Source organism: Carassius auratus, chromosome 28 (assembly GCF_003368295.1).
Source record: "Carassius auratus strain Wakin chromosome 28, ASM336829v1, whole genome shotgun sequence".
In the NCBI taxonomy this organism is placed as follows: domain Eukaryota; kingdom Metazoa; phylum Chordata; class Actinopteri; order Cypriniformes; family Cyprinidae; genus Carassius; species Carassius auratus.
Genome location: NC_039270.1, coordinates 2,487,103 through 2,512,885, shown reverse-complemented (window position 1 = coordinate 2,512,885; position 25,783 = coordinate 2,487,103). Strand labels below are relative to the sequence as shown.

Here is a 25,783-nt window from a genome sequence, read left to right as displayed (position 1 = left end):
TGAGACTTTTTTTTATTTCCGTCGCCAGAAATTGCGGATGTCAGGGTGGGACATTCAGTCCATCTGGATTTTTCCTAAGTCATTTCTTTTATTTGTTCTAATAAAATCCTGAATTTTGGTGCATAACATTTATTTTGGTGTGTCTTCCACAAAATACTACTACTAACACTGCAAGTATAATTCCCTTAATCCACCACGATGCAATGGAAACATTTACTAACGTTCGTTACACCTTCTGTCCAAGCAATTACGAACGTTAAACTATGATTCTAAAGAAAACCGAGATATAATTTTCCCATGTAATTATATGAGTAGCAAAACGATAAAAACATCTTGTGATACTCAGCTATATATCTCAACGAGTCCAGATGAAACTTCTCAATTATCTAAGCTAACAGAGTGTGTTAAAAATGTAAAAGATTGGATGACAAATAATTTTCTCCAATTAAACTCTGATAAGACAGAGGTATTAGTTATTGGACCAAAAAACACTACACAGAATCTTGTAGATTACAATCTGCATCTAGACGGATGTACTGTTACTTCCTCTACAGTCAGAAATCTGGGTGTTATATTAGACAGCAATTTGTCTTTTGAAAATCATATTTCCCATGTTACAAAAACTGCATTCTTCCATCTTAGAAACATTGCCAAGCTACGAAACATGTTATCTGTTTCTGATGCAGAAAAGCTAGTTCATGCATTCATGACCTCTAGACTGGACTATTGTAATGCACTTCTAGGTGGTTGTCCTGCTTCGTCAATAAACAAGCTACAGGTAGTCCAAAATGCAGCAGCTAGAGTCCTTACGAGGTCAAGAAAATATGATCATATTACCCCAATTTTACAGTCTCTGCACTGGCTACCTATTAAGTTCCGTATCAGTTACAAATTATCATTACTTACCTATAAGTCCCTAAATGGTTTAGCTCCAGCGTACCTAACTAGCCTTCTACCACGCTACAACCCATCACGCTCCCTAAGGTCACAAAACGCAAAGTCCACTAAAGGAGGTAGAGCTTTCTCACATTTGGCTCCCAAACTCTGGAATAGCCTTCCTGATAATGTTCGGGGTTCAGACACACTCTCTCTGTTTAAATCTAGATTAAAACACATCTCTTTCGCCAAGCATACGAATAATGTATCTTTTAAATTGTGAGTGTAGTTGCATCTGATCAAATGTGCATTTTTACTCATTAGCTTGTGTTAAACTAGTTTTACTTTGTTGGATCAGCAGCTATGCTAAAGATGTCTCTATTTTGTTTCTATGTTTTGCCACGGGATGTAACTAGGATTTACACAAGCTCCAGTCTGGATCCAGAACACCTGAGAAGAGATGATGCTGACCCTCAGAGGACCCCAGATGATGCTAACCGTGAATCAACAAACAGAACTAACAAATATGGTTACAAGTGTGACTGCATCATATAATAATTATTAATTAGTAATAATATTAATAATGTTCATCGTCTGACTGACTACGTCTTGTATTAATTTTTCTAAAAATCCTGTCATACTTGCACAAATTGAGTCACCACTTACAAGCTACTACTAATTATTGTAGAAACATAATTTTCTGTAAAGTTGCTTTGTAACGATTTGCATTGTAAAAAGCGCTATACAAAGAAACTTGAATTGAATTTAATAGTTTTATTTTAAGATTAGATTATATACTGTGAAATAACATGAACATTAATATTTTTAATGATAGGATTAACTAACATAAAAAAAAGATTAATAAAATATCTGAATAATAGATTGTTCATTGTTACTTAATATTAGGTAACGCATTAATGTAAAACAAAGAGAGCTCATTATAAATTGTTGCCAACACTTTTGATGATTTAAATGCTCTATACACGTTTCTACAACCAATATTTAAAAGTAATCCTATAGCTCCATCTGGTGGTGGCCATGATTGGTATTACACACTGTATGTTTCGTGTCGCCATCTGAACCAGTTAGAATGAGGTGCACTTAAATGGAGTGCGAGAACAGGACAGATTAGGGATATGCCTATGCAAGGCCAGGTTTACAAGCTCTATCTGTTATGCAAGCCCATGTTAATGGATCAGAGCATTCACACTGCACACGGTAAAAGATGTGAAGCGAAAAGAATGAATATCTAGCGCATGAGCATAGAGAGTTGTGAGTACACAGGACACAGTTTGAGTGCGCACTCTCTTCAAGCGAGAGCAGCATGTATCGGAGCACGTGTGTCTGATGATTAATGATACTGCGATGATTAAAGTGACGTTAACTCGCTCTCTCTCTCTGTGTCTGTCAGGCAGACCCTCAACCACCCCAGACCTCCCCCTCCCTTCCCTCACACAGAGTGAGATCAGATGTGTGACACTTTTTTTTTATTTTGTGTTATCCATACAGTGTTGTAAAGTCGTGAAACTATGCATACTTCCTCAGAAGGACTTTTTCTCTATATGAAAAAATGCATTTTATGATGAACGCGGTTTGCAGTACACGGGACACGCCATTTCCGCATCTGCGCACTCACCCACTCTCACTCTCACCTCCAGTTTGCAGCTGAATACAAATTGTCAACATAATATACAACTAGGCTATATCTGGCCAAATACATCGGCGCAGTCCCGCGCAGAGAAAATAAAAATAAAAAAGCCCATGATGAAGCACGTGCACCACTTTCAGGTAGCTGTGTTCAAAATCCTGAGAAATTATTTTGACTATTGACGATATTAAATGTTTTTTAATGTTGGTAATAATTTCCCCACCAACAACAACACATTTGAATTAATATTCTAGTGTTTGTGTTAATAACTTTTGAACCGTAAGCCAGAAAATGGAAATTATTTTTTCCTCTGAATCCTTGGCCCATGCCAAGTAAAATAAAAAATGGCAAGGTTTAGTTTTTTTTTAAATATATTTTCAATTGTATGAAAAACATACTTTTTCAAACACGTCCTAGATGGTTAATTAGTCTGGTTAGTTTTCATGAAAATTGGCTGAGATCGTCTTCAGACCATTCTGGCAAAAAGTTATGGAATACAAGTTGATTCGTCCAACCGTTCTCGAATAAACACGTGAACAAATTTGACGAAAAGCATGCAAAAATGCATGTGAGGCTATATCTCGACAACAGTTTGGCCTATTGAAACCAAACTTGATGTGTGTTATGACAACCTGAGACTACCTGCAGTGCTTCGACGCGGCACCACCTAGTGGTCCGGAGATATTAAAAATGCATATTTTTCCATTTAACTTCTGAATGGTTTGGCCAATAATCACAAAACTCTCTTTAGATTCAGTGCGTCATGTCGAGTCGAACAATATCCAATTGTCCATGTCAGCCATTTGAGGCATAGACCATTTTGAATTGTTTTAAAATGCTGTATTTTTTAACGCATTATTGAATTGTTAGGGAAATAATTACAAAATGTTTGGCTCCATGCCCTTATTGTACTCAAAAAGTTTGATGGCAGCACCACTTTGTTGTCAAAAGTTATTATAAAATAAAATAAAAATGCTAATAACTTTTGGATAATTTAGAATATTGAAATGAAAGTAGTCTCCCTTTATTCTTTGGGTCATGTTGAGAGCATCGATACCAATAACGCCAAAAGAGAGAGAAAGAAAAAAAAACTACTTTTTCTAATTTCTCCTAGACCGTTAGTGACAGATTTTCACCAAATTTGACTCTGATCATCTTCAGACCGCACTGGCCAAAAGTTATGTGTCGATATATACGAAAGAGTTTTCATTTAGCGCAACAACAAATTTGATGGAAAGATGCCAAAATTCATCTGAGGCTTTATCTCTGCATCCATTTGACATATTTGCACCAAACTATGTATGTGCCATTATCACCTCACACTGACCATGCCACATTAATTTGGTAACAGCGCCACCTATTGTTGGATTAATAAACCATTCATTAACCATTAATAATTACATTTATAAAAATGCTAATAACTTTTTATTGCATTAGCCTATTGCAAAAACTCCTCATCAACCATTGGTCCGATTTTCACCAAATCTGAATCAGATGATCTTCAGACTGTGCTGACAAAATGTTATGGATATTGTGTCGATAGAAAAAACCTTTTTCGCATATCACAGCGAGGAATTTGAGGCATGATGCCAAAATGACACTTCAGGCTGTATCTCTGCAATGCTGTAGCATAGTGACACCAAACTTTGTGTTATTGTCATCTCACACAGAACACACCAAAATGATTTGATTACAGCGCCACCTGTTAGTCAAAAGTGATAAGCCAATTAATCATATTACTAGTGGTTGTATTTATGATTTTTCAGCCATTTACAATTGCAGTCATCACAGGCAGCAGGGTTTGTGGACAAAGGTTCATCCTCAGCAGCAGGATTTGGTGAGGATGATGCTACTACTGGAGAACATATGGCATAAGCTTACACATGTTATTCAGCATTTATAGTGGTGGGACATCACACATACCAATAATAATAATAATAATAAAATCATTATGTAAATTTAATAGTGGGTTTTCCTTTTGCAAAGTTTACAAAAACTCCTGATGGATCTTGATCGGTAGAAGTGGCCACTGGTGTCAAAAGTATTCACATTCATTACTCAGGTAGAAGTATGGGTTTAAAAAGACTTTTGTAGAAGTTGAAGTATGAACTCAAGCTTTTTACTCAAGTAAAAGTGCTGGTATCAAAACTACTTAAAGCATAAAAGTAAAAATAATGCAAGGAAGAAAAATGCCATTAAGAACAAAAGCTTAGGCCGTGCACTACCTCCTTCTATAATTCTATAAAATTTCTTTTGTAAATATAACAATTTTTTTTATTAGTAATATGGATTGCTATGAACTTAATTTGGACAACTTTAAGGACGATTTTATCAATATTTTCAAAGCGACCCCAATCCCAATGACTTAAAGTCAGTAGTTTGCTATTGTGACTCTCGCGAACAGAACTGAATGCATACAGAAAATGCACACTGGCATCGTGTTTAAATTTTTCAAAACAGGCCTATTAAACATGCGACAGATCCCCCGATTCTATTGGTCGCACTGGTAATCATCACAGAGCGCAGCGGCAAAAGTTTTAACTATTTTTAACTTTGACCGCGGTGTGATTGGGCATTAAAGGGAAATATCACCCCAAAATTTTATTTGTCATTATTTACTTACTGTCACGTTGTCCCAAACCTGTATTAATTTCTGTGTGCGATATAATGATTTTTGTTCAATGACGATAAAAATGTCTCCACGCTCTGCTTTTGAAAAAATATTGTAGTATGGTGCTACACCCCACATTCTATTAGCTGCAGTTCTGGTGCCTCCGTCATATCATATTATTGAACCAAGTTATCTTTTGCGCCAATACTGTCAAAACACACAAGGTTTACATGTAGACCCAGTTGGTCATGCCTAAAATGAAAATAAACAGTTGAGAGAAAAACGTATACGTGCCTGTATATTAGATGGTTGCAGGTCTTAAAGGGACAGTAGGCCTATTAAACATGCGACTGTCATTAAAGGGACAGATCACCCCAAAATTTCATTTGTCATTATTTACTCATTGTCACGTTGTCCCAAATCTGTATTAATTTATTTCTTGTGCTGAACACAAAATAAAATATTTTGAAGAATCCGGGTGACCAAACAGTTGCTGGTCGACACTGAATTTGATAGTAGCAAAAAAACTATGGAAATCGCTGTGAACCAGCAACTGTTTGGTTTTCTGCGTTCCTCAAAATAGCATTTATTTTCAGAAGAAGAAAGAACCCCATTCAGGTTTAAAACCACTTTTGCGTGAGTAAATGGTGGTATAAAAAACAAAACACTGTGACAGAACTGACAGACAGCAGACAGAAATGTATTGTTGGGTGAACTATTTAACGTTGATAAAACAATAAAACAAAGAAAAATAGTTCACTGCTCTTGACTGAAGAAATTTAATAAAGTTTTTAAAGGAATCAGTCCATATAGTGTTTTATTTTTATATTTGTTCATTCAATTTCTTGAATGCTCCTGCTAAATACACCTATTGTACCAGAAAATAAAGCACAGTTTGTTTTATTTGTATATTTAAAAAAGAAACTAACTACTCTTTGTATATCATGTGTAGTTGTAATGTGTATCTTTGTCATTCTTTTATCTTTGTTCTTAAAAAAATAAGAACAAAGATTTTTATCTTCACTCTATTTGGCCTAAATATTTGCTAAAAAAAAATGTTTACTTTTTTGATACCTTGAAAGGGTTTGTCTTTATAATAGGCAAATTAATTTGGCTGTAATGCTCAGACAACTTGCAAAATAGTAAAACCAACATGACAGAATTGTGATAAAAATCATGATATTTCTAAAAGAAACTGTGATATATTTTTTCCATATCGCCCACCCCTAATTGGCATAACAAAATAAAAATGAAAAATTATATAAATGTTTATATAATATTATATATATATATATACATATACATATACATACATATATATATATATATATATATATAAACCTATTATCTTTAGCTTATGTAGGCTCTTCAATAAATTAATCGCTGATCTCTGGTGATGTATTATTTTTTTGTAATGGATAATTTTAGGGCTGCAGCTATTGATTCTTTTTGTAATCAATTAATCTAGCACTTAATTGATCGATTAATCGGATAGATGTGTGTTTTTAAACAACCAAAACAAATATATAACGAAAATTATGTGGCTGTAAAATGATCAAGCATTTGGCTTTTATTTCTAAAAAACAAAACAAAAAATTTATTCCCATTTTTACCAATTTAGTGATTATAAGTGCCAGTCCCAACAATTATATGACAATACTGTACAGTTAAGTCAACTTACTGTAAAACATGTATAACTATGAATACAAACTTAAATAGTAAAGGCCATTTGGCCTTAGTTTTGTCCTCTTAATACAACATTACAAAAGAAGGATTGCAACTCCTGCAAATTACCCACCCGAGAACAAAAATAAATTAATATAAAATATCAAGCCAAACAGATATACAATGTTTTAGGGCTGGGCAATAAATCGATTTTATCGATTAACTCGAATTTGACGTTAAGGGCGATTTGTTTTTAATGAAAATCGTTTTTCTCTTTAACTCTTTGTGTGTGTCAGATTTTCCTGAGCTGTACGATACAAGTTTGAGGTCGTACCCACAGCCTCTTCTTCCTTGCAACGGGACAGATACATGTTTGCTGTTGACCGAAAGGAGGAACAACAGACTATGAAAGAGCTCCCGCTAAAAGTTTTTAACCCTCTCAAGGCAGGCGTTGCTGATTTGCAACAGTTAAAAACTAACTACCTTATTACTCCAGATACATGTTTTAATTATTATACTTGTTACTAAAACTTAATTTAAGCCGGAGAGGGTTAAAACTCTGCCTACGCCATAGCGCAGCGCAAATCGCCTTGTATCTGAAGGGCAACGCTGAACCCAGCGGCAAGTGTACATTTGTTTTGAGCAATTTCTTTGTCGGTTGTAGTTTGTTTTTAAATAGAAAAAAAAAATCAATTAAAATCGAAAATCGGTTTTGGTGTGAATAAAAATCGGAGATTTTTTTTTAAGCCATATCGCCCAGCCCTACAATGTTTACAATTTATATTTAAAAAAATTTAAACAAAATCATAAATAAGAACAGACTTTTTCAGATGTAATCTCAAAACAAACATCAAAATGTACCTAGCTGAGATAGAGAGTGTGAGTGAGTGAGTGTGAATCAGATCCCTGATCAGAGCCTAATCAGACTTTTTTTTTCTTGTCTCATTAAATATCTGCATCCATGCGAAAACCACAAAACAATGTAGTATACATGCCAGACCAGCATGTGGCACTGTAATTCTGCCACAGAAATACAATTAAAACGGAGAAGACTTTAACTAGGACTAGGCACATACACCTTGTGTGTGGTTTACAAACGAACGTGGAACAATACATTTATTAATCAGTGTTAATAAAAAGACAATCGTTCAGTGCTTGATCATGTTTTTTGTTGCCGTTACATGATGCAGTGACTGACTAGGGGCGAGACGTGGGTTGATGACGTTATCATTTCAGAAAATATACAGCTTCACTGTCCACACAAAAATGCAAAGGCTGCATTTTCTAATTTATGCACTTCGGGACCTGGGGCCCGTTCTTCGTACGTCGCTTATTACATCCGAGATCAAATGACACATCCAAGATGATATCACCGTGCTAATCATGATCCGGCTAATTGGGTTCCTCGAACACACCTGTTGTGTATGATTAGTATCGCTGGATTGAGTTATCTGAGGTAATTTGCGCGTTCATGCGTTGTCTTAAAAGGGGATATCGATACTCGAAACCATAATCAGCAGTGCAGCGATTGGCTGGTGGCAAGACGGCAATGTAATGACGTCATAGAATTTAAAAAGACACCCGACGAAAAACTTGACAAATTTCTGGACTTTTATAAGGAAACAGCCAAGCAAACAAAACTACATAAATCTTATAATAGATGAAACAGATAATAGATACATGTTTTTATTTTATTAGAATTTTTTTCATGATTCCCAATTATTTATATTTGCAATTTATAAAAGTTGTGCAGTCTTTACATTTTTATTTCAATGTAGAAATTATCTATTCATTTCATTGTATATTTGGACAGATTTGTTACGTGACAGCATTAATGAAAGTTTCTTAAGGGTCAATATCATGTTATCTGCATCTCCTGCGCTCCATCAAGCTCTTATAATAATAGTCATCACTCAAAATAATGCATGACTCTATTCTATACTAGGGCTAATTCGAATGGATATCGAATATCATGCAATGTATTCGAATATCTACATGCCTGCCCCCCCGCGCATATTAAAAAGAAAAAAACACTATTGTAGCTAAACGTTTACCGTCCCTGTCTTTCTTTAACTTTCTTTTTGCAAAACCCCTCAATTGACGTCTGTCCATTTTGATTCATTTTCTGTAACCGTTAAAAAATGACACATTTGCGCATACTTGTTGTGGACCAACTCAAATTTGACAGATTGGGGACGGAAGGGGGGGACTGATAGTGACGGAAGGGGGGGACTGATAGTGGTCAAGTAATCTTTATGTATTTATAATTTATTATTATTATTGTTGTTGAATTAGTGTTCATAAACAAGTTATGTATGGTCTTTCAAGAACTTCAAGTTAATAATAAAACAATTTACGAAAAATAATTTTAAAGCTTGTGTCATGTGGTGCCTCCCTAGTTGTTGTGAATGGTTGGTGCCCCTGGGCACTGGCCCAAGTGCCCTTATGGATAATCCGGCTCTGCATGTGAGGCATTTTATTACAGATGCGCATGCTTTTTTTTTTTTTTGACTACTTTTGGACTATTGGACAAAAACACCCTCCTACTCCAATTCTAACGCTTGGAAGAGCCAGGATAATTTGTATATAACTCTGATTGGATTAATCTGAAATAAATCAGTCATACCTTAAGGATTCTTGAGAGTGAGTAAAACATGGTCTAGTTTTCATTTTTGGGTGAACTAACCCTTTAATATCTTTCTTGCGGTGAACACAAAATAAAAAAAGATATTTTGAAGAATGTGGGTAACCAAACAGTACCTGGTGCACATTTGATAGTAGAAAAAATACTGTTCAACTGTCTGGTGATACACATAATTAAAAATAACATTTATCATGACATCAGAATATAATTATGTTTTGTGAACAAATGTTCTGTATGTGTATCATGGCCTTATTATCAGTGACATAATTTTTTTTTTTTTTTTCAGAAACCATAAATAAAAGTTTTTTCAAAAACACAAACATGTAAGGTACATCCATGCTGCACAGCATATTATTGTTAGACAGACTGTGCCGATTAAAGTGATTATTAACACACACACACACAAATGTCTACACAGAAATTCTCAAGGGCTCAAAAATAAAGCTTTGTAAACCTAATGTACCACAAACATTCATTAAAGATGAAAGAAGAATAAACACCAACCTCCTTGTTCCTCGTGTTTTATTTCTGGTTCCTCGTGTTTTATTCTCAAAGTTTCTGGTTCCTCGTGTTTTATTGTGGTGGTTTCTGGATCCTCGTGTTTTATTCTCAAAGTTTCTGGTTCCTCTTGTTTTATTCTCCAGGTTTCTGGTTCCTCTTGTTTTATTCTCCAGGTTTCTGGTTCCTCGTGTTTTATTTCTGTTTCCTCGTGTTTTATTGTGCTGGTTTCTGGTTCACTCGTGTTCTCTTCTCTCTCCTCTTTCACAAACTCCATCTTCACAGCAGCAGATCTAAGTTCAGAAACTCCTCCAGATATTCCTGCTTGCTTCAAAACTCAGTCACGAATGTGAAGACGAGAAATATTACAGGTATTTATGAACTGATTCAAAAACTATATGTATATATATATATATATATATATATATATATATATATATATATATATATATATATATTATTTTTTATTTTTTTCTTTAAAGAAATATGTCTAAACGTTTAGGTAGCATACTGACATAACAACAACAGAGAGCGCGGTGAAACACTTCTTCCTCTGAGGTTTAATGGTGTTTGTCAAATGTATGTGTTTAGCGCCTCCCGCTGGACTGGAGTGAAGCGACGAGAGGAAAACCAGTGAGGACGTCGTCGTCATTTGGAGCGAATACCAAATGGAAACTTTACGAAAATTAACCATGGTTTTAAATAAAACCAAAAAACCATGGTTACTATAGTTAAAACCATGGTTATACAAATGGTCGTCAACACGCAAAAAAACAATGGGTTACTACAGTTTTACTATAATAAAACAATGTTTTTTTCGTAAGTGAAGTGAGAATCCCTATACATGCCCTACTCCCTTCGAAGGGCCCTTTAACCCTCTGGCCCTCTTTGGTCATTTTTGACAGAAATTTTTTATATTTTGAAATTTAAAAAATCGTAGCTTGAACGGAATGAAATAACACTTGGTGGAAAAGGAAATGAATGGGAAATACGAAAAAAATTTGAAAACTCAGTGAATCTTTTGGTGGTACAAACTACAAATCAGCCACTGGTCAGGAAAAAAGTGTGCAGCAATCAAGGGGTGACTCTCCAGAATATCAGGAGTGTAAAATAGACACCAATCAATAAATGGAAAAAATACAAAAGGGGCTCTCTCTCTCTCACACACACGCACACGCGCACACACACACACACACACACACACACAAACACACACACATTGACTTTAATCATAATGTAAAACCTGATACTTATCTAACCAAAAATATCTAAACTTTGAAAAAAAGTAATCTTTTAGAGTATCTAGATATAGATCTAAATGTAAAAGCTAAAAAAAAAAAAAGAGGTTTAAAAAACTATGGGAATCCAAAGGCCTCTGTATATATCTATATAGGGTGCTAATACAAGAGGTTACGCAACATTACACAAGTTTTTACTTTTTTAATGCATCCAGAATACCCAATTCTCACATCAAAAAATTTATTTTAAATGCTTTCACTCTATTTTAATGTGAACTATTGCATTTATAAAAAAAATTGTTAATAAATAAAGAGATTAAAAAATATATTAATTCTAATGGAGAAAATAGCCCATTAAAATTGTATAAATATTTAAATTGTATAAATATTACATAGTATCATAAATAATTTCATATATAACTATCAAAAATTATTGAACAAACATATATGACATTGGTTTTCCTGAAGAAGAAAAAAGTAACATTTCAAGGCTTTAGTCACTTTTGACCGCAAAGAAGGTAAGTGTGACTCCCAAACGATGAGGGTCAGAGGGTTAAGTGAGTTATTTGAAGGGTCCAGCACTACATCCGTAGCTAAATGAATGGATAATTTTTTTGTCTAATTGTGTCTTATTTAAAATTACTTTCCTTCCGTCAGATTGGTGATTAATAAAAAAAAAAAAATTCACATATTTTACATTATAATTAAACCTCTCTCCCCAGTCTGGCATGAACATCTTGAATAGTTCCTGTATCAAATGAAGGCCCATCTTCTGAAATATGAAATGTGCTGTGATTGGTTAGGTGGGCCAGTGTGTGTTGTGATTGGTTTTCTCTGCTAGTGTGTGTTGTGATTGGTTAGCTGGGCAAGTGTGTTGTCATTAGTTAGCTGGGCCAGTATGTGTTGTTATTGGTACTCTCTGCTAATGTGTGTTTTGATGAGTAACCCCAGAGTGCAGTCTGGACGATGGGGCGGGGCGACACTTCGGGGTGGAGCGACACGTGTCGCCCCGCCCATATTTGTTTTCCCCGCCTCTGACATTTTGCTCTGAGCCAGCAGGGGACAGTTTGCGTTGAAACAAACAGAACGGTGGCAACTGCAGCAGCAGAGTAAAAACGCTATTCCACGTTAATTGCATGAGGTGAGTAAAAGTGGTTGTGTAAATATTAATATTAAATATTAAATGCGATGTTCGATCATTTATTTATCCATGGTACGTTTAATTTGAATAATTATTGTTAATAATTGTTATAAATTGCTCTTTTATTGTTCTTTGTGGATTGTAACAGTACACTATGTACATGGCTTTAGTTCTTAGGTTTGATTTTACAGAGGTAACGTTATTCCATTACATTTGTCAAGTTATTTGAACAGACATGCATGATTATTGTGTGTATATTATTATTATTATTATTCAGAATGACATGATCAGGAGGTGGTGGTGTTCTGTTCTCCTGGACAGCTTCACTCCGCAAATGTATGTAGCTGTTTAATGTTGCTACATGAAACATTACTCTGCACTATATCTAGCAATATACCTACCTCTTGACATTTGTTCTTTTAGAGCTCAACCACTGAGGGGAGGAACTTCACCATTCAAAAGACATTGTCTTCAGGCAGAGTCCAGCAAAGCAGGTTATTTGTGCACATACCAGAGTATGTGAGCGGAGTGGAGTGGCAACAATTTCCCCTCCGCGCTCAGAGCATTTAATAATCACTCCGCTCCAGCTCCGCTCCAGGTTCACAATTTCCTTCTCCCACTCCACTCCGCGCTCAGTGATACCAGAAACACCGCTCCGCCTTCGCTCCGTGGCTAAAGTATTTCAGTATGTTTGAAATGTTATGTTCATAACGTAGCCTATATAAATAAAAATATTAAAAAATAACAGGAGAGTTTCAAAGTGGCTTAGGCTATAGTGTGCAAACTTTTTTTTCCTACCACATGCCAAACTAATAACATGGATGTCAGCATTAATATAATTACTGTATTCTGCTGTGCAAATTTTGTTTGTGATGAAAATAACAGTAAATTTTTATTTTATCTACAGATCAATGCATTTCTTACAGATTTATGCTCATTCAAAATCAGATACAGATGAAGTAACACTGTAAGATTACATTTCTTTGAATGCATTTTCGCGAAAGCGATTGCGTGTTAATGTGCTGTAACTGTTTAAATCATGCTTCGACCCGAAAATATTCAGTAAAAGGAAAAGACAAACTCCTTGAGAACTAACCTATAACTTCCCGCTCGGCTATTGTCGTCATTGTAACCTTCTGATTTGAGAGATCCATCTGTATCAAGCTATAGTTAAATATGTTTAACATGAATACTTGCTAAATATGCAGTTATATTACGGGCCGTTGGCATGAATTGTACTCGTGATGTAGCGGTGGTGGAGCGCTCTTGGAGCAACTTTTATAAAACGACTTTTATAAAATCCGCTCCTCGCTCCTGTCAAAATCACACCCCTCCACTCCACGCTCCGCTATTGGTCAGCACCGTGGATTATTTCATATATAGCTATCAGTAAACATCAGCATCAAAGACATTTAAAAACATTTCAGCTTAATTCATTTTCAGACAGCAGCGAGTGTTTTAAATAACTTCTGTTTGCAATCTAATATGTATTTTGTTCACCATATAAGACAGAAATATTTATATTCAATGTAAAAGATTTTCATGTGGATCATGCATACAAATAAATACAAATATCTCTCTGGATTATTACAATTAATGGCAGAATGAATGTGTGGAAATGTAAACTAATATATCCTACTGACACACTACAGCAAAAGATATAAATAATTGGCTTAAAACTATTTTTTTTCAATGTGAAAATACTAACATGCCTAATACGTCTGCACAGTACTGTATATATTAACATTTTATTAGTGGTATTATAAAAGAATGAGTATGCAGTTGTGACAACAATCTATAGAGTTTGTTTAAAGCAAGGTTGTCTGTAGTCAGTGTTTATATAATGTTTAATAACTTTTATATACAAGTATAAATAAACCTATGTATGTTTTTGATTCAACAGCTTTCCCTGGAAATCCTCAGTGAAGTTATTTTGTCAGCGGGTGACTCTGCATATTTGACACTTTCTCTGGTTTGCAGATGGTTTAGGGATGTGCTCACTCAAGAAGTTTTTCGGAAAGCGGCACACTTTGCCTGGCTAGAGAGTAAGATTTCCCCCTCTTTAATGCTCATTCTCCAATTGAATTTTGTAGTACGAGGCTGTTAAACTTTTATTATTATTATTATTATTATCTTTCCTGTATTTTGTCTTTACACTATAAGTTGTGGCCAACTAGAAGAATTGTCCTCCTGTCTCCTGCCGGAATGAGTTCAGACGGATGTACAGCATCAGGGAATGCTTGCAGTGCAGAGCCCTTTTCAAGTCAAACCCTCCAGGGTACAGGGAAGAGGCCGGCGTGGTGATCTTCTGGGCTTTTGTTTACACAGGATTTTGTTCCAAGGACTGTTTTTGTTTTTTTTGTTTTGCGGCATTGAACACATTTGTGTGTAAAGTTCGTTGAAGGGAAATAGAGAATGAACTGAGATCAACTGGTTTTGATGTATTAATTGATGTCATTTAAAGTTAAACTTTGCAGTGTATAATGTTTTAATAAAAAAGCTATGGCAAACACGTGCATGACAACAGGTTTCAGTCATTTACATCAGTCTATCATTCTTTAAGGTTTCTCATATTTGATACTAACATCATTTGCTATGCATTGCTCATAATGAATTCTTAATTTAGTTGTGACAATTTGCTGTTATATTTCAATTACCAATGATTTTATAAAGTGTTTAAAGGGGTGATTAAATGTATTATGTTTTTATATAGAAGCGGGTTACTAAATAAATTCAGGATTAATAAGGTTTTCAGTAGTGCAGTTCAGAAAACAAATAACAGAAAGTGATGAGTGTTTTTGGGCAAGTTCTTTAGAACCTGTATAGTTCCTTCCTTGCAAAAAGTAACCATGGATTTATTGTAGTGAAAATATTTGTTGGCTGTAATTATAAAAACACCATAGTTTAACTATAGTTTTTGTAGCAGAACCATGGTAAATTTTCGTAGTGGCTAAGGGGATGTTCAGTATATTATTGGTGACATTCAGAGACTGGTGACAATTTGTTACACACACACACACACACACACACACACATATATATATAATTTAATTATATAAATATTATATAAATTATATTAATATATTATATTATATAAATATAAACCATACTTCGCATTATATTGGCGTGTCCTTTTCAAAATCCAGCGAGTAATGCGAAGTAGCATCTACAGCCATTGAGGGAGTAGACCATTAATTTCTATTCTGTTCGTCGTAATCCAAAAGTCTTTGTATTTATACGGGATGTTGTGGAAACGCAAAAATAAATGCAAAAACACAACTTTATTGGCTTTTTCATTTATATTAAAGGTGCTGTAGGGAACTTTTGTAAAAAAAAATTGTTTTACATATTTATTAAACCTGTCATTATGTCCTGACAGTAGAATATGAGACAGATGATGTGTGAAAAAATCAAGCTCCTCTGGCTCCTCCCAGTGGTCCTATTGCCATTTGCAGAAACTCCATCGCTCCCGGTAAAAAATAACCAATCAAAGCTGTGGTCCGTAACTTTGTTTGTGTTCAAAATGTATATAATAAGCGAGTACACCATGAATCCATTTTCCAAACCGTGTTTTTGGCTTGTCCTGAATCACTAGGGTGCACCTATAATAAGTGTTTATATTCTGACTATTTTAGATTGCTTCGGGGATACCGCGGCGGCGTAACCCAGTACCTTTGTGATTCTTCATAGACATAAACAGAGAGAAGTAGTTCCGGCTACGATGTTCTTCCGCAAGACGCAAGCAGTTCTGTTTATTAACCGCTAGAGCGTCAAAAGTTCCCTACCGCAGCTTTAAAAGTTTATTCATCTGAGTGTCTACTTCCGCATTCCAATCCTGCTCACAGCGTCATAATTCTCTATACCAATAAGCTGTAAAATCGTCCCTTATCTGTACACCAATAAGCTCATCTTAATCATAAACCAATAACCGCCGAGGTGGGCGGGGCGACACGTGTCGCTCCGCCCCAACGTGTCACCCCACCCCATCGTCCAGACTGCACTCTGGGATACTTGGTTGTGATTAGTTAGCTGGGCCAGTGTGTGTTGTGATTGGTTTTCTCTGCTAGTGTGTGTTGTGATTGGTTAGCTGACCAGTATGTCCTGTGATTGGTTAGCTGGGCCAGTGTGTTCTGTAATTGGTTAGCTGGGCCAGTGTGTTCTGTAATTGGTTAGCTGGGCCAGTGTGTTCTGTAATTGGTTAGCTGGGCCAGTGTGTGTTGTGATTGGTTATCTCTGCCAGTGACTGTTGTGATTGGTTAGCTGAGCCTGTGTGTTGTGATTGGTTATCTCAGCCAGTGTGTGTTGTGATTGGTTAGCTGGACAGTATATGCTGTGATTGGTTAGCTGGGACAGTGTGTGTTGTGATTAATTAGTTGGGGAAGTGTGTGTTGTGATTTGTTAGGTGGGCCTGTGTGTTGTGATTGGTTATCTCGGCCAATGTGTGCTGTGATTGGTTAGCTGGGCCAGTGTGTGCTGTGATTGGTTAGCTGGGCCAGTGTGTTCTGTAATTGGTAAGCTGGGCCAGTATATGCTGTTATTGGTTATCTCTGCTAATATGTGTTGTGATTAGTTATCTGGGCCAGTGTGTGTTGTGATTGGTTATCTCGGCCAGTGTGTGTTGTGATTGGTTAACTGGGCCAGTGTGTGTTGTGATTGGTTGGCTGGGCCAGTGTGTTGTGATTGGTTATCTCTGCTAATGTGTGTTGTGATTGGTTATCTCGGCCATTGTGTATTGTGATTGGTTAGCTGGCCAGTATATGCTGTGATTGGTTAGCTGGGCCAGTGGTGTTGTGATTAGATAGTTGGGTTAGTGTGTGTTGTGATTAGTTATCTGGGCCAGTGTGTGTTGTGACTGGTTATCTGGGCCAGTGTGTGTTGTGATTGGTTATCTCTGCTAGTGTGTGTTGTGATTGGTTAGTTGGGCCAGTATGTGCTGTGATTGGTTAGTTGGGCCAGTGTGTGTTGTGATTAGTTAGCTGGGCCAGTGTGTGCTGTGATTGGCTATCTCGGCCAGTGTGTGTTGTGATTGGTTAGCTCAGCCAATGTGTGTTGTGATTGGTTAGCTGGGCCAGTGTGTGTTATTATTGGTTAGCTGGGCCAGTGTGTGTTGTGACTGGTTAGCTGGGCTAGTGTGTGTTGTGATTGGTTAGCAGGGCAGTATGTGCTGTGATTGGTTATTTAGGCCAGTATGTGCTGTAATTGGTTAGCTGGGCCAGTGTGTGTTGTGATTAGTTAGCAAGCCAGTATGTGCTTTGATTGGTTAGCTCAGCCAGTGTGTGTTGTGATTGGTTAGCTGGGCCAGTGTGTGTTGTGATTGGTTAGCTGGCCAGTATATGTTGTGATTGGTTAGCTGGCCAGTATATGTTGTGATTGGTTAGCAGGCCAGTATGTGCTGTGATTGGTTAGTTAGGCCAGTGTGTGTTGTTTATAGTTAGGTGGGCCAGTGTGTGTTGTGAATGGTTAGCTGGGTCAGTGTGTGCTGCGATTGGTTAGTTGGGCCAGTCTGTGTTGTGATTAGTAAGCTGGGCCAGTGTGAGTTGTGAAAGGTTAGCTGGGCCAGTGTGTGCTGTGATTGGTTAGTTGGGCCAGTCTTTTTATAATTGATGATATGGGGATGTGGTACTTTTAAATATTGCTTAATTGTATCTTATATTCCTTGAAACATGTTTATCACAGTGTTATTTTTTGGACAAAATAGTTAAATAAAGTTGTTAAACAGGAAGCCATTGACTTGAGTGGTATACATTTTGGAATTGTATGTTGTAATGAGGCCACTGTCACCACCGTCAGATTAGTGTCACCACCGTCAGAGGTAGTTCTACTTGTTTTAAATGAATATGCTTACAATATTCTCAAGAATCAGTGACATATCAGTTATCACACAATAAAAATATCCATATTGAATCTACATTTTCCCCTTACTTCAAACAAATACTTAGTTTGTGGCTCATTATTAACCTATTATTATTATTAACAAAACAGGCTAAAACAGTGGGACAACAAGTTCTCTTATATTAAACTTTGAACTTTTATTAACAGTATGCATAAGGAAAATGTTTTGTCTGCATTGTAACACAAAAATTTAAAAGGCTTTGGATTTTCCCTTTCTTTAAAACTATAGTAATTTGTGATTCATTATTAGATTATTATTGGTTTAGCACCTCAGTATTTGAATGGGCTCCTTTTACATTATACTCCTCTACGTTCTCAAAACTCAGGCAATTTGATAATACCTAGAATATCAAAATCAACTACGGGCGGCAGATCCTTTTCCTATTTGGCGCCTAAACACTATCACTTCATAATCACTTCATCTACAGTAAAATCGTTGAATTGATTGCAAATAAATGCACAGACACTATTTAAACTGAACAGAGATGACATCACTGAATTCAATGATGAACTGCCTTGAACGGTCATTTTGCATTATTGACACACTGTTTTCCTAATGAATGTTGTTCTGTTGCGTTGAAGCAATGTATTTTGTTTAAAGCGCTATATAAATAAAGGTGACTTGACTTAAAAGCTGACATTAGCAATAAAATAGTACAATGATACAAATTCCCATAGGCATTTAAAGATCTTACTTTTATTAACAATAACGAATAAGATGGATATTGCAACCAAAATAAATAAAGTATTTTCCCCTTTTTAAAACAAATGCTTAATTCGTGGTTCAATGTTTTATTTATTTTAAATGAAAACAGCAACAATGACAAACTTAGCCTATATTAAAGGAAGAAATTAAACAAACAAGAAATAAACAAAAGGTATGCTTTTGGATCAGTATCTCCCATCAATCCTTGTTATACACAAATCCAGTGTGTGTTGTGATTAGTTAGCAAGCCAGTATGTGCTTTGATTGGTTAGCTCAGCCAGTGTGTGTTGTGATTGGTTAGCTGGGCCAGTGTGTGTTGTGATTGGTTAGCTGGCCAGTATATGTTGTGATTGGTTAGCTGGCCAGTATATGTTGTGATTGGTTAGCAGGCCAGTATGTGCTGTGATTGGTTAGTTAGGCCAGTGTGTGTTGTTTATAGTTAGGTGGGCCAGTGTGTGTTGTGAATGGTTAGCTGGGTCAGTGTGTGCTGCGATTGGTTAGTTGGGCCAGTCTGTGTTGTGATTAGTAAGCTGGGCCAGTGTGAGTTGTGAAAGGTTAGCTGGGCCAGTGTGTGCTGTGATTGGTTAGTTGGGCCAGTCTTTTTATAATTGATGATATGGGGATGTGGTACTTTTAAATATTGCTTAATTGTATCTTATATTCCTTGAAACATGTTTATCACAGTGTTATTTTTTGGACAAAATAGTTAAATAAAGTTGTTAAACAGGAAGCCATTGACTTGAGTGGTATACATTTTGGAATTGTATGTTGTAATGAGGCCACTGTCACCACCGTCAGATTAGTGTCACCACCGTCAGAGGTAGTTCTACTTGTTTTAAATGAATATGCTTACAATATTCTCAAGAATCAGTGACATATCAGTTATCACACAATAAAAATATCCATATTGAATCTACATTTTCCCCTTACTTCAAACAAATACTTAGTTTGTGGCTCATTATTAACCTATTATTATTATTAACAAAACAGGCTAAAACAGTGGGACAACAAGTTCTCTTATATTAAACTTTGAACTTTTATTAACAGTATGCATAAGGAAAATGTTTTGTCTGCATTGTAACACAAAAATTTAAAAGGCTTTGGATTTTCCCTTTCTTTAAAACTATAGTAATTTGTGATTCATTATTAGATTATTAATTAAAACAATTCGATCACAAGTGCAATATGGATTACCTTAAGCCTCAGTACCAGGGCCGCTACTCTTCATGCTTTATATGTTACCCTTGGGAGATATCATCAGGAAACATGGTGTTAGCTTTCACTGTTATGCTGATGATACTCAGCTCTATATTTCTTCGCGGCCTGGTGAAACAAACCAATTTGAAAAACTAATGCAAAGTCGATATAAAAAATTGGATGACGAGTAATTTCTTACTGCTAAATTCAGAAAAAACAGAGGTGTTAATTATAGGACCTAAAAACTCTGCTTGTAATAACCTAGAACACTGTCTAAGGCTTGATGGTTGCTCTGTCAATTCTTCGTCATCAGTTAGGAACCTAGGTGTGCTAATTGATCGCAATCTTTCCTTAGAAAGCCACGTTTCTAGCATTTGTAAAACTGCATTTTTACATCTCAAAAATATATCTAAATTACGGCCTATGCTCTCAATGTCAAATGCAGAAATGTTAATCCATGCATTTATGATCTCAAGGTTAGATTATTGTAATGCTTTATTGGGTGGTTGTTCTGCACGCTTAGTAAACAAACTACAGCTAGTCCAAAATGCAGCAGCAAGAGTTCTTACTAGAACCAGGAAGTATGACCATATTAGCCCGGTCCTGTCAACACTGCATTGGCTCCCTATCAAACATTGTATAGATTTTTTAATATTGCTTATTACTTACAAAGCCCTGAATGGTTTAGCACCTCAGTATTTGAATGGGCTCCTTTTACATTATACTCCTCTACGTTCTCAAAACTCAGGCAATTTGATAATACCTAGAATATCAAAATCAACTACGGGCGGCAGATCCTTTTCCTATTTGGCGCCTAAACACTATCACTTCATAATCACTTCATCTACAGTAAAATCGTTGAATTGATTGCAAATAAATGCACAGACACTATTTAAACTGAACAGAGATGACATCACTGAATTCAATGATGAACTGCCTTGAACGGTCATTTTGCATTATTGACACACTGTTTTCCTAATGAATGTTGTTCTGTTGCGTTGAAGCAATGTATTTTGTTTAAAGCGCTATATAAATAAAGGTGACTTGACTTAAAAGCTGACATTAGCAATAAAATAGTACAATGATACAAATTCCCATAGGCATTTAAAGATCTTACTTTTATTAACAATAACGAATAAGATGGATATTGCAACCAAAATAAATAAAGTATTTTCCCCTTTTTAAAACAAATGCTTAATTCGTGGTTCAATGTTTTATTTATTTTAAATGAAAACAGCAACAATGACAAACTTAGCCTATATTAAAGGAAGAAATTAAACAAACAAGAAATAAACAAAAGGTATGCTTTTGGATCAGTATCTCCCATCAATCCTTGTTATACACAAATCCGGCGGGAACTCTATGGGCGCCGCCATCTTGCCTGCAGTTATTACTGCGTGCCTGCAAAGTTTGACAGTGTGACACTTGCCTGTGCCCTCTAATAACATTTCAATGAAAGCGACTCCTGCTAATTAAAGAAAATGTCTGGTGAAAGGGAACATTGGGTAGATGATGAAAGGCAGTGGCCAAAACTTACTGATAAAGGTAACTTATTGACAACATAATGTAATTGTAGCAAGGTTCAACACAGTCTTAATAGGAAGGAAGAAGGCAGGGGTCGGCTTGTTGCTGGGACGCTCGTTTATTTAACAATAACAAACAAATCACGATGCCCTCTTGGCATAAACAGCAAACTATTGCTCAAACACAGTCAGTGACTTCAATAACGGGTTTTCAGCTTCCCAGTGCACGACGAGGTCCCAGCGTGTCTCTCTCTCTTTCTCTCTGTGGTGACTCGGCTTATATCCAGTCTCTCCATGCCAATTACTGCAATCAAACACACGTGTTCGTTATTTGCACTTGACCTACTTACGCCTCGCTCTGCTCCCCCCATCTCTCTCCCGTTGCAGATTTCGCTAAACCACGCCCCCCTCGCCACATACCCCCACCGCCCGACTCAGGCCGGGGAGCCGTCCGGCCTGCAGCCCCCCCCCCCCCCCCTCCTGGAGAGGAAGTCAGCCACAGCCATCTGTACACCCGGCCTGTGGATCACCTGAAATTTAAAAAGTTGTAAAGCGAGATACCACCGGGTGATCCGTGCGTTGGTATCTTTCATGCAGTGGAGCCACTGCAGGGGAGCATGGTCCGAACAGATTGTGAACTCCCGCCCCAGGAGGTAATATCGGAGGGTAAGAACAGCCCATCTGATCGCCAGACATTCTTTTTCTATGGTGCTGTACATCGTCTCTCTCTTAGAGAGCTTCCGACTGATGTACAGCACCGGCCGCTCTTCCCCCTCCACCTCCTGGGACAGGACTGCGCCCAACCCTCTGTTCGACGCGTCTGTCTGCAAGATAAAAGGGAGAGAAAAGTTAGGAGCATTCAGGAGCGGTCCGCCACACAGAGCAGTCTTTAACTGGGTGAAAGCCTGCTTGCACTGCTCCGTCCACTGAACTGTATCTGGTGCCTCCTTTTTAGTTAAATCAGTCAGCGGGCTAGCAGTATCCGAAAAATTAGGTACAAACCTTTTATAATACCCTGCCAGCCCCAGGAACTGTCTAACCTCCTTTTTGGTCTTAGGCCTTGGACACGTTGCAACTGCTGCAGTCTTATCAATTTGGGGACGCACCTGTCCATGACCCAAGTGGAAACCCAGATATCTTACTTCCACCCGCCCAATTGCACACTTCTTCGGATTAGCCGTGAGCCCAGCCCTCCTCAGCGTCTTTAGGACCGCTCGCAAATGCTGCATATGTCGCTGCCAATCCCCACTGTAGATGATGATGTCATACAGGTAGGCGGCGGCATATGCAGCATGCGGAAGGAGGATTTTGTCCATCTGACGCTGAAAAGTGGCTGGAGCCCGAATGGAAGAGTAACGAATTGGTGTAATCCGAACGGCGTTGTGAAAGCGTTTTTTTCTTTGGTCATGGGAGACAAGGGGATCTGCCAATAACCCTTAGTTAAGTCCAGCGTCGAGTAAAAGCGAGCAGTGCCAAGTCAATCAAGCAATTCGTCCACCCTGGGCATTGGATATGCGTCGAATTTCGACACAGCATTCACCTTCCTATAATCCACACAGAACCGCACGGAGCCGTCTGTTTTAGGTACCAAGACTATCGGGCTCGCCCAGTCACTGTTGGACTCTTCTATTACTCCCATTGTTAGCATGGCCTCTAACTCCCCTTGAACCACCTTTTTTTTACGTTCAGGTAATCTATACGGCCGGCTGCGAACTGCTGAATGAGATCCGTTCGACCAGGCAGGGGCGAGAACACATCAGCAAAGGCTGCTTGGAGGGACTTGATGTCAGTGAGTTGCAAGGGCGAGAGGTGGTCTCCTCCAGGGGCCAGAGCGAGAGATTGGGATTTTGAACTCACTTCTGGACCGAGATCCTCCTCCCCACTCACTACCGTTGCCAGCATCACTGATTCCGCCTCCAACCATTTTTTTAACAAGTTGAGGTGGTATATTTGATGTGCCCCGCCCCTATCCGTTCGAGCTACCTCATAGTTAAGATCCCCAACCCGCCGTGTGACCTCAAAGGGTCCTTGCAACTTCGCGAGTAACTTTGAACTAGATGTAGGGAGTAATACAAGCACTTTATCTCCCGGTGCAAATTGACGTAGTCTAGCCCCCCCCTGTTGTACAACCGACTCTGTTTGTCTTGAGCCTGCAACAAATTCTCCATGGATAGCCGCCCCAACGTGTGAAGTTTTGTTCTCAAGTCCATGACATATTGAATTTCGTTTATACTATTAGAAGGTCCGTCCTCCCAAGTTTCCTTAAGGACATCGAGGACCCCGCGGGGCTGGCGCCCATAAAGATGCTCGAAGGGGGAAAACCCCGTGGAGGCTTGAGGGACCTCCCGTACAGCGAACAAGAGGGGTTCTAGCCACCTATCCCAATTTTTGGCATCTTCCTGAACGAACTTACGAATCATGGATTTTAACATGCGATTAAATCGTTCGACCAGCCCGTCTGTTTGTGGGTGATAGACGCTTGTTCGAATAGATCTAATTCCCAATAATTCATAAAGCTCGCGAATAGCATTAATGGAAGGGGGCACAATGGTGCTTTTGGGGTGGCTGGTGGATTCACCAATTGACATTCACGACAAGCCGCGCACCACCTGCGCAGATTCTCTTGAATGCCCGGCTTGAAGAAGCGGGCCATGAGACGGTTTAGTGTAGCCGCTTGCCCTAAATGTCCGGCCATTGGATTACAATGAGCCGCCTGGAAAAGCATTTCCCGACGGCTTCTAGGTATCAATAACTGGGTTGTATCTTGCTTTATCTGGGCATCTTGGGTCACCCGATACAACCTTGCTTTATCTGGGCGTCTTGGGTCACCCGATACAACCTATCTTTTAAAATTGAAAAATAAGGATAAGAGAGCGGTTGGTCAGGGTGGAGAAGCTGCCCGTCGATCAAACGAACCTGGTCAAAGGCATTTTTCAGCGTTTCATCGCGGGACTGTTCCAGGGGAAAATCATCGCGCTCAGGGAGGATGTTCCGCTCGAGAGCACTCGGTTCCCCTGCAACAGGCCCCGGAGGTTCCGGTTCAGCCTCTCCCACCTGCGCAACCGCTACTCCAGCCCTCCCTTGTTTCCCCCAAGAGACATCCGAACACAAATACCCCAATAATTTATTAAACGCGGGCCAATTCGTACCCAAAATTATCGGATGCCTGAGGTGCGGATTAACGGCCACCTCTACTCTATGTTTTTCCCCCTGAAATTTAATATCCACAGGCAAAATAGGATAATTCACCACTTCCCCGTGTACACACCGAACCCTAACCATGCGGCTACTATCCAATGCCCTCGGATGAATCGGGCTTTGATGGATGGAGGATTGGTTACATCCTGAACCCACCAAAGCCTGATATGTACCCCCCCCCCTGATACTCACTGGTATTTGGTATAAGCCAGCCTGATCGAGGGCAGCCTTTGGCACGTCGGGGACAACGGCCAGATCAACGTCCCCACTTCCATCAACGGACACCTAACAATAAAATGCCCTGGGTCCCCGCAACGCCAACAGGCCGGCCCAGACTTTACCGCCACCCTGGCGGCAGGAAGTAGGTCAAGCGATTGGCGAGGAGAGAGCAGAGAGGCCGTGGCCTGGGGAACGGATCCCGTGGGCGAACTCCCACCCCTGGGAGGAGCCCTGGGCCCCGCTGCTGGCCGTAACTCGTTCTCCACCTCGGGGCTAGCTTTGGCGGAAGCCCTCCACGGGACCTGGGGAAAGGGACAGATTTAGGGAGAGAGGGGGGAGGGGAGGAGAGAGAAGGAGAGAGAGAAGCAGATGGTAAGGGGTCGCCGACCCCTGGACACGCCACCATTTGGTCTTCCGCCAGCTGGATGGCCTGGTTCAGCAACGTCGGGCGGTGGCACTGGACCCACTGCGCAGTCTTCCTTGGCAGCTTGGCCACGAACTGCTCCAGTACCACACGATCGATCACGTCCTCGACGTCGCTACTGTCGGCCATCAACTACTTGCGGCAGGAGTCCTGGAGCTGCTGTGCCATCACGAAGGGCCGGCCGGACTCTTCCAGGGTTAGAGTCCTGAACCTCTGGCGATGTTGCTCCGGGGTCCGACCGACCCACTGGAGGATGGCATGCTTGAGGTCCTGGTAGGCCAGGAGGTTTTGGACTGGCAATTG

The 25,783-nt window shown here is 38.6% G+C and overlaps 1 protein-coding gene across 1 annotated transcript in view; it reads right to left on the bottom strand.

Annotated features, from left to right (window-relative positions):
• The window catches only part of LOC113047424 (zinc finger protein 208-like), a 45,659-nt gene that overhangs the window by 16,328 nt on the left and 3,548 nt on the right, over positions 1-25,783 (bottom strand). The window contains exon 3 of the mRNA XM_026208770.1: positions 20,010-20,017. Coding sequence (XP_026064555.1) covers positions 20,010-20,017 — 8 coding nt within the window. The remainder of the gene's footprint in view (positions 1-20,009; positions 20,018-25,783) is intronic.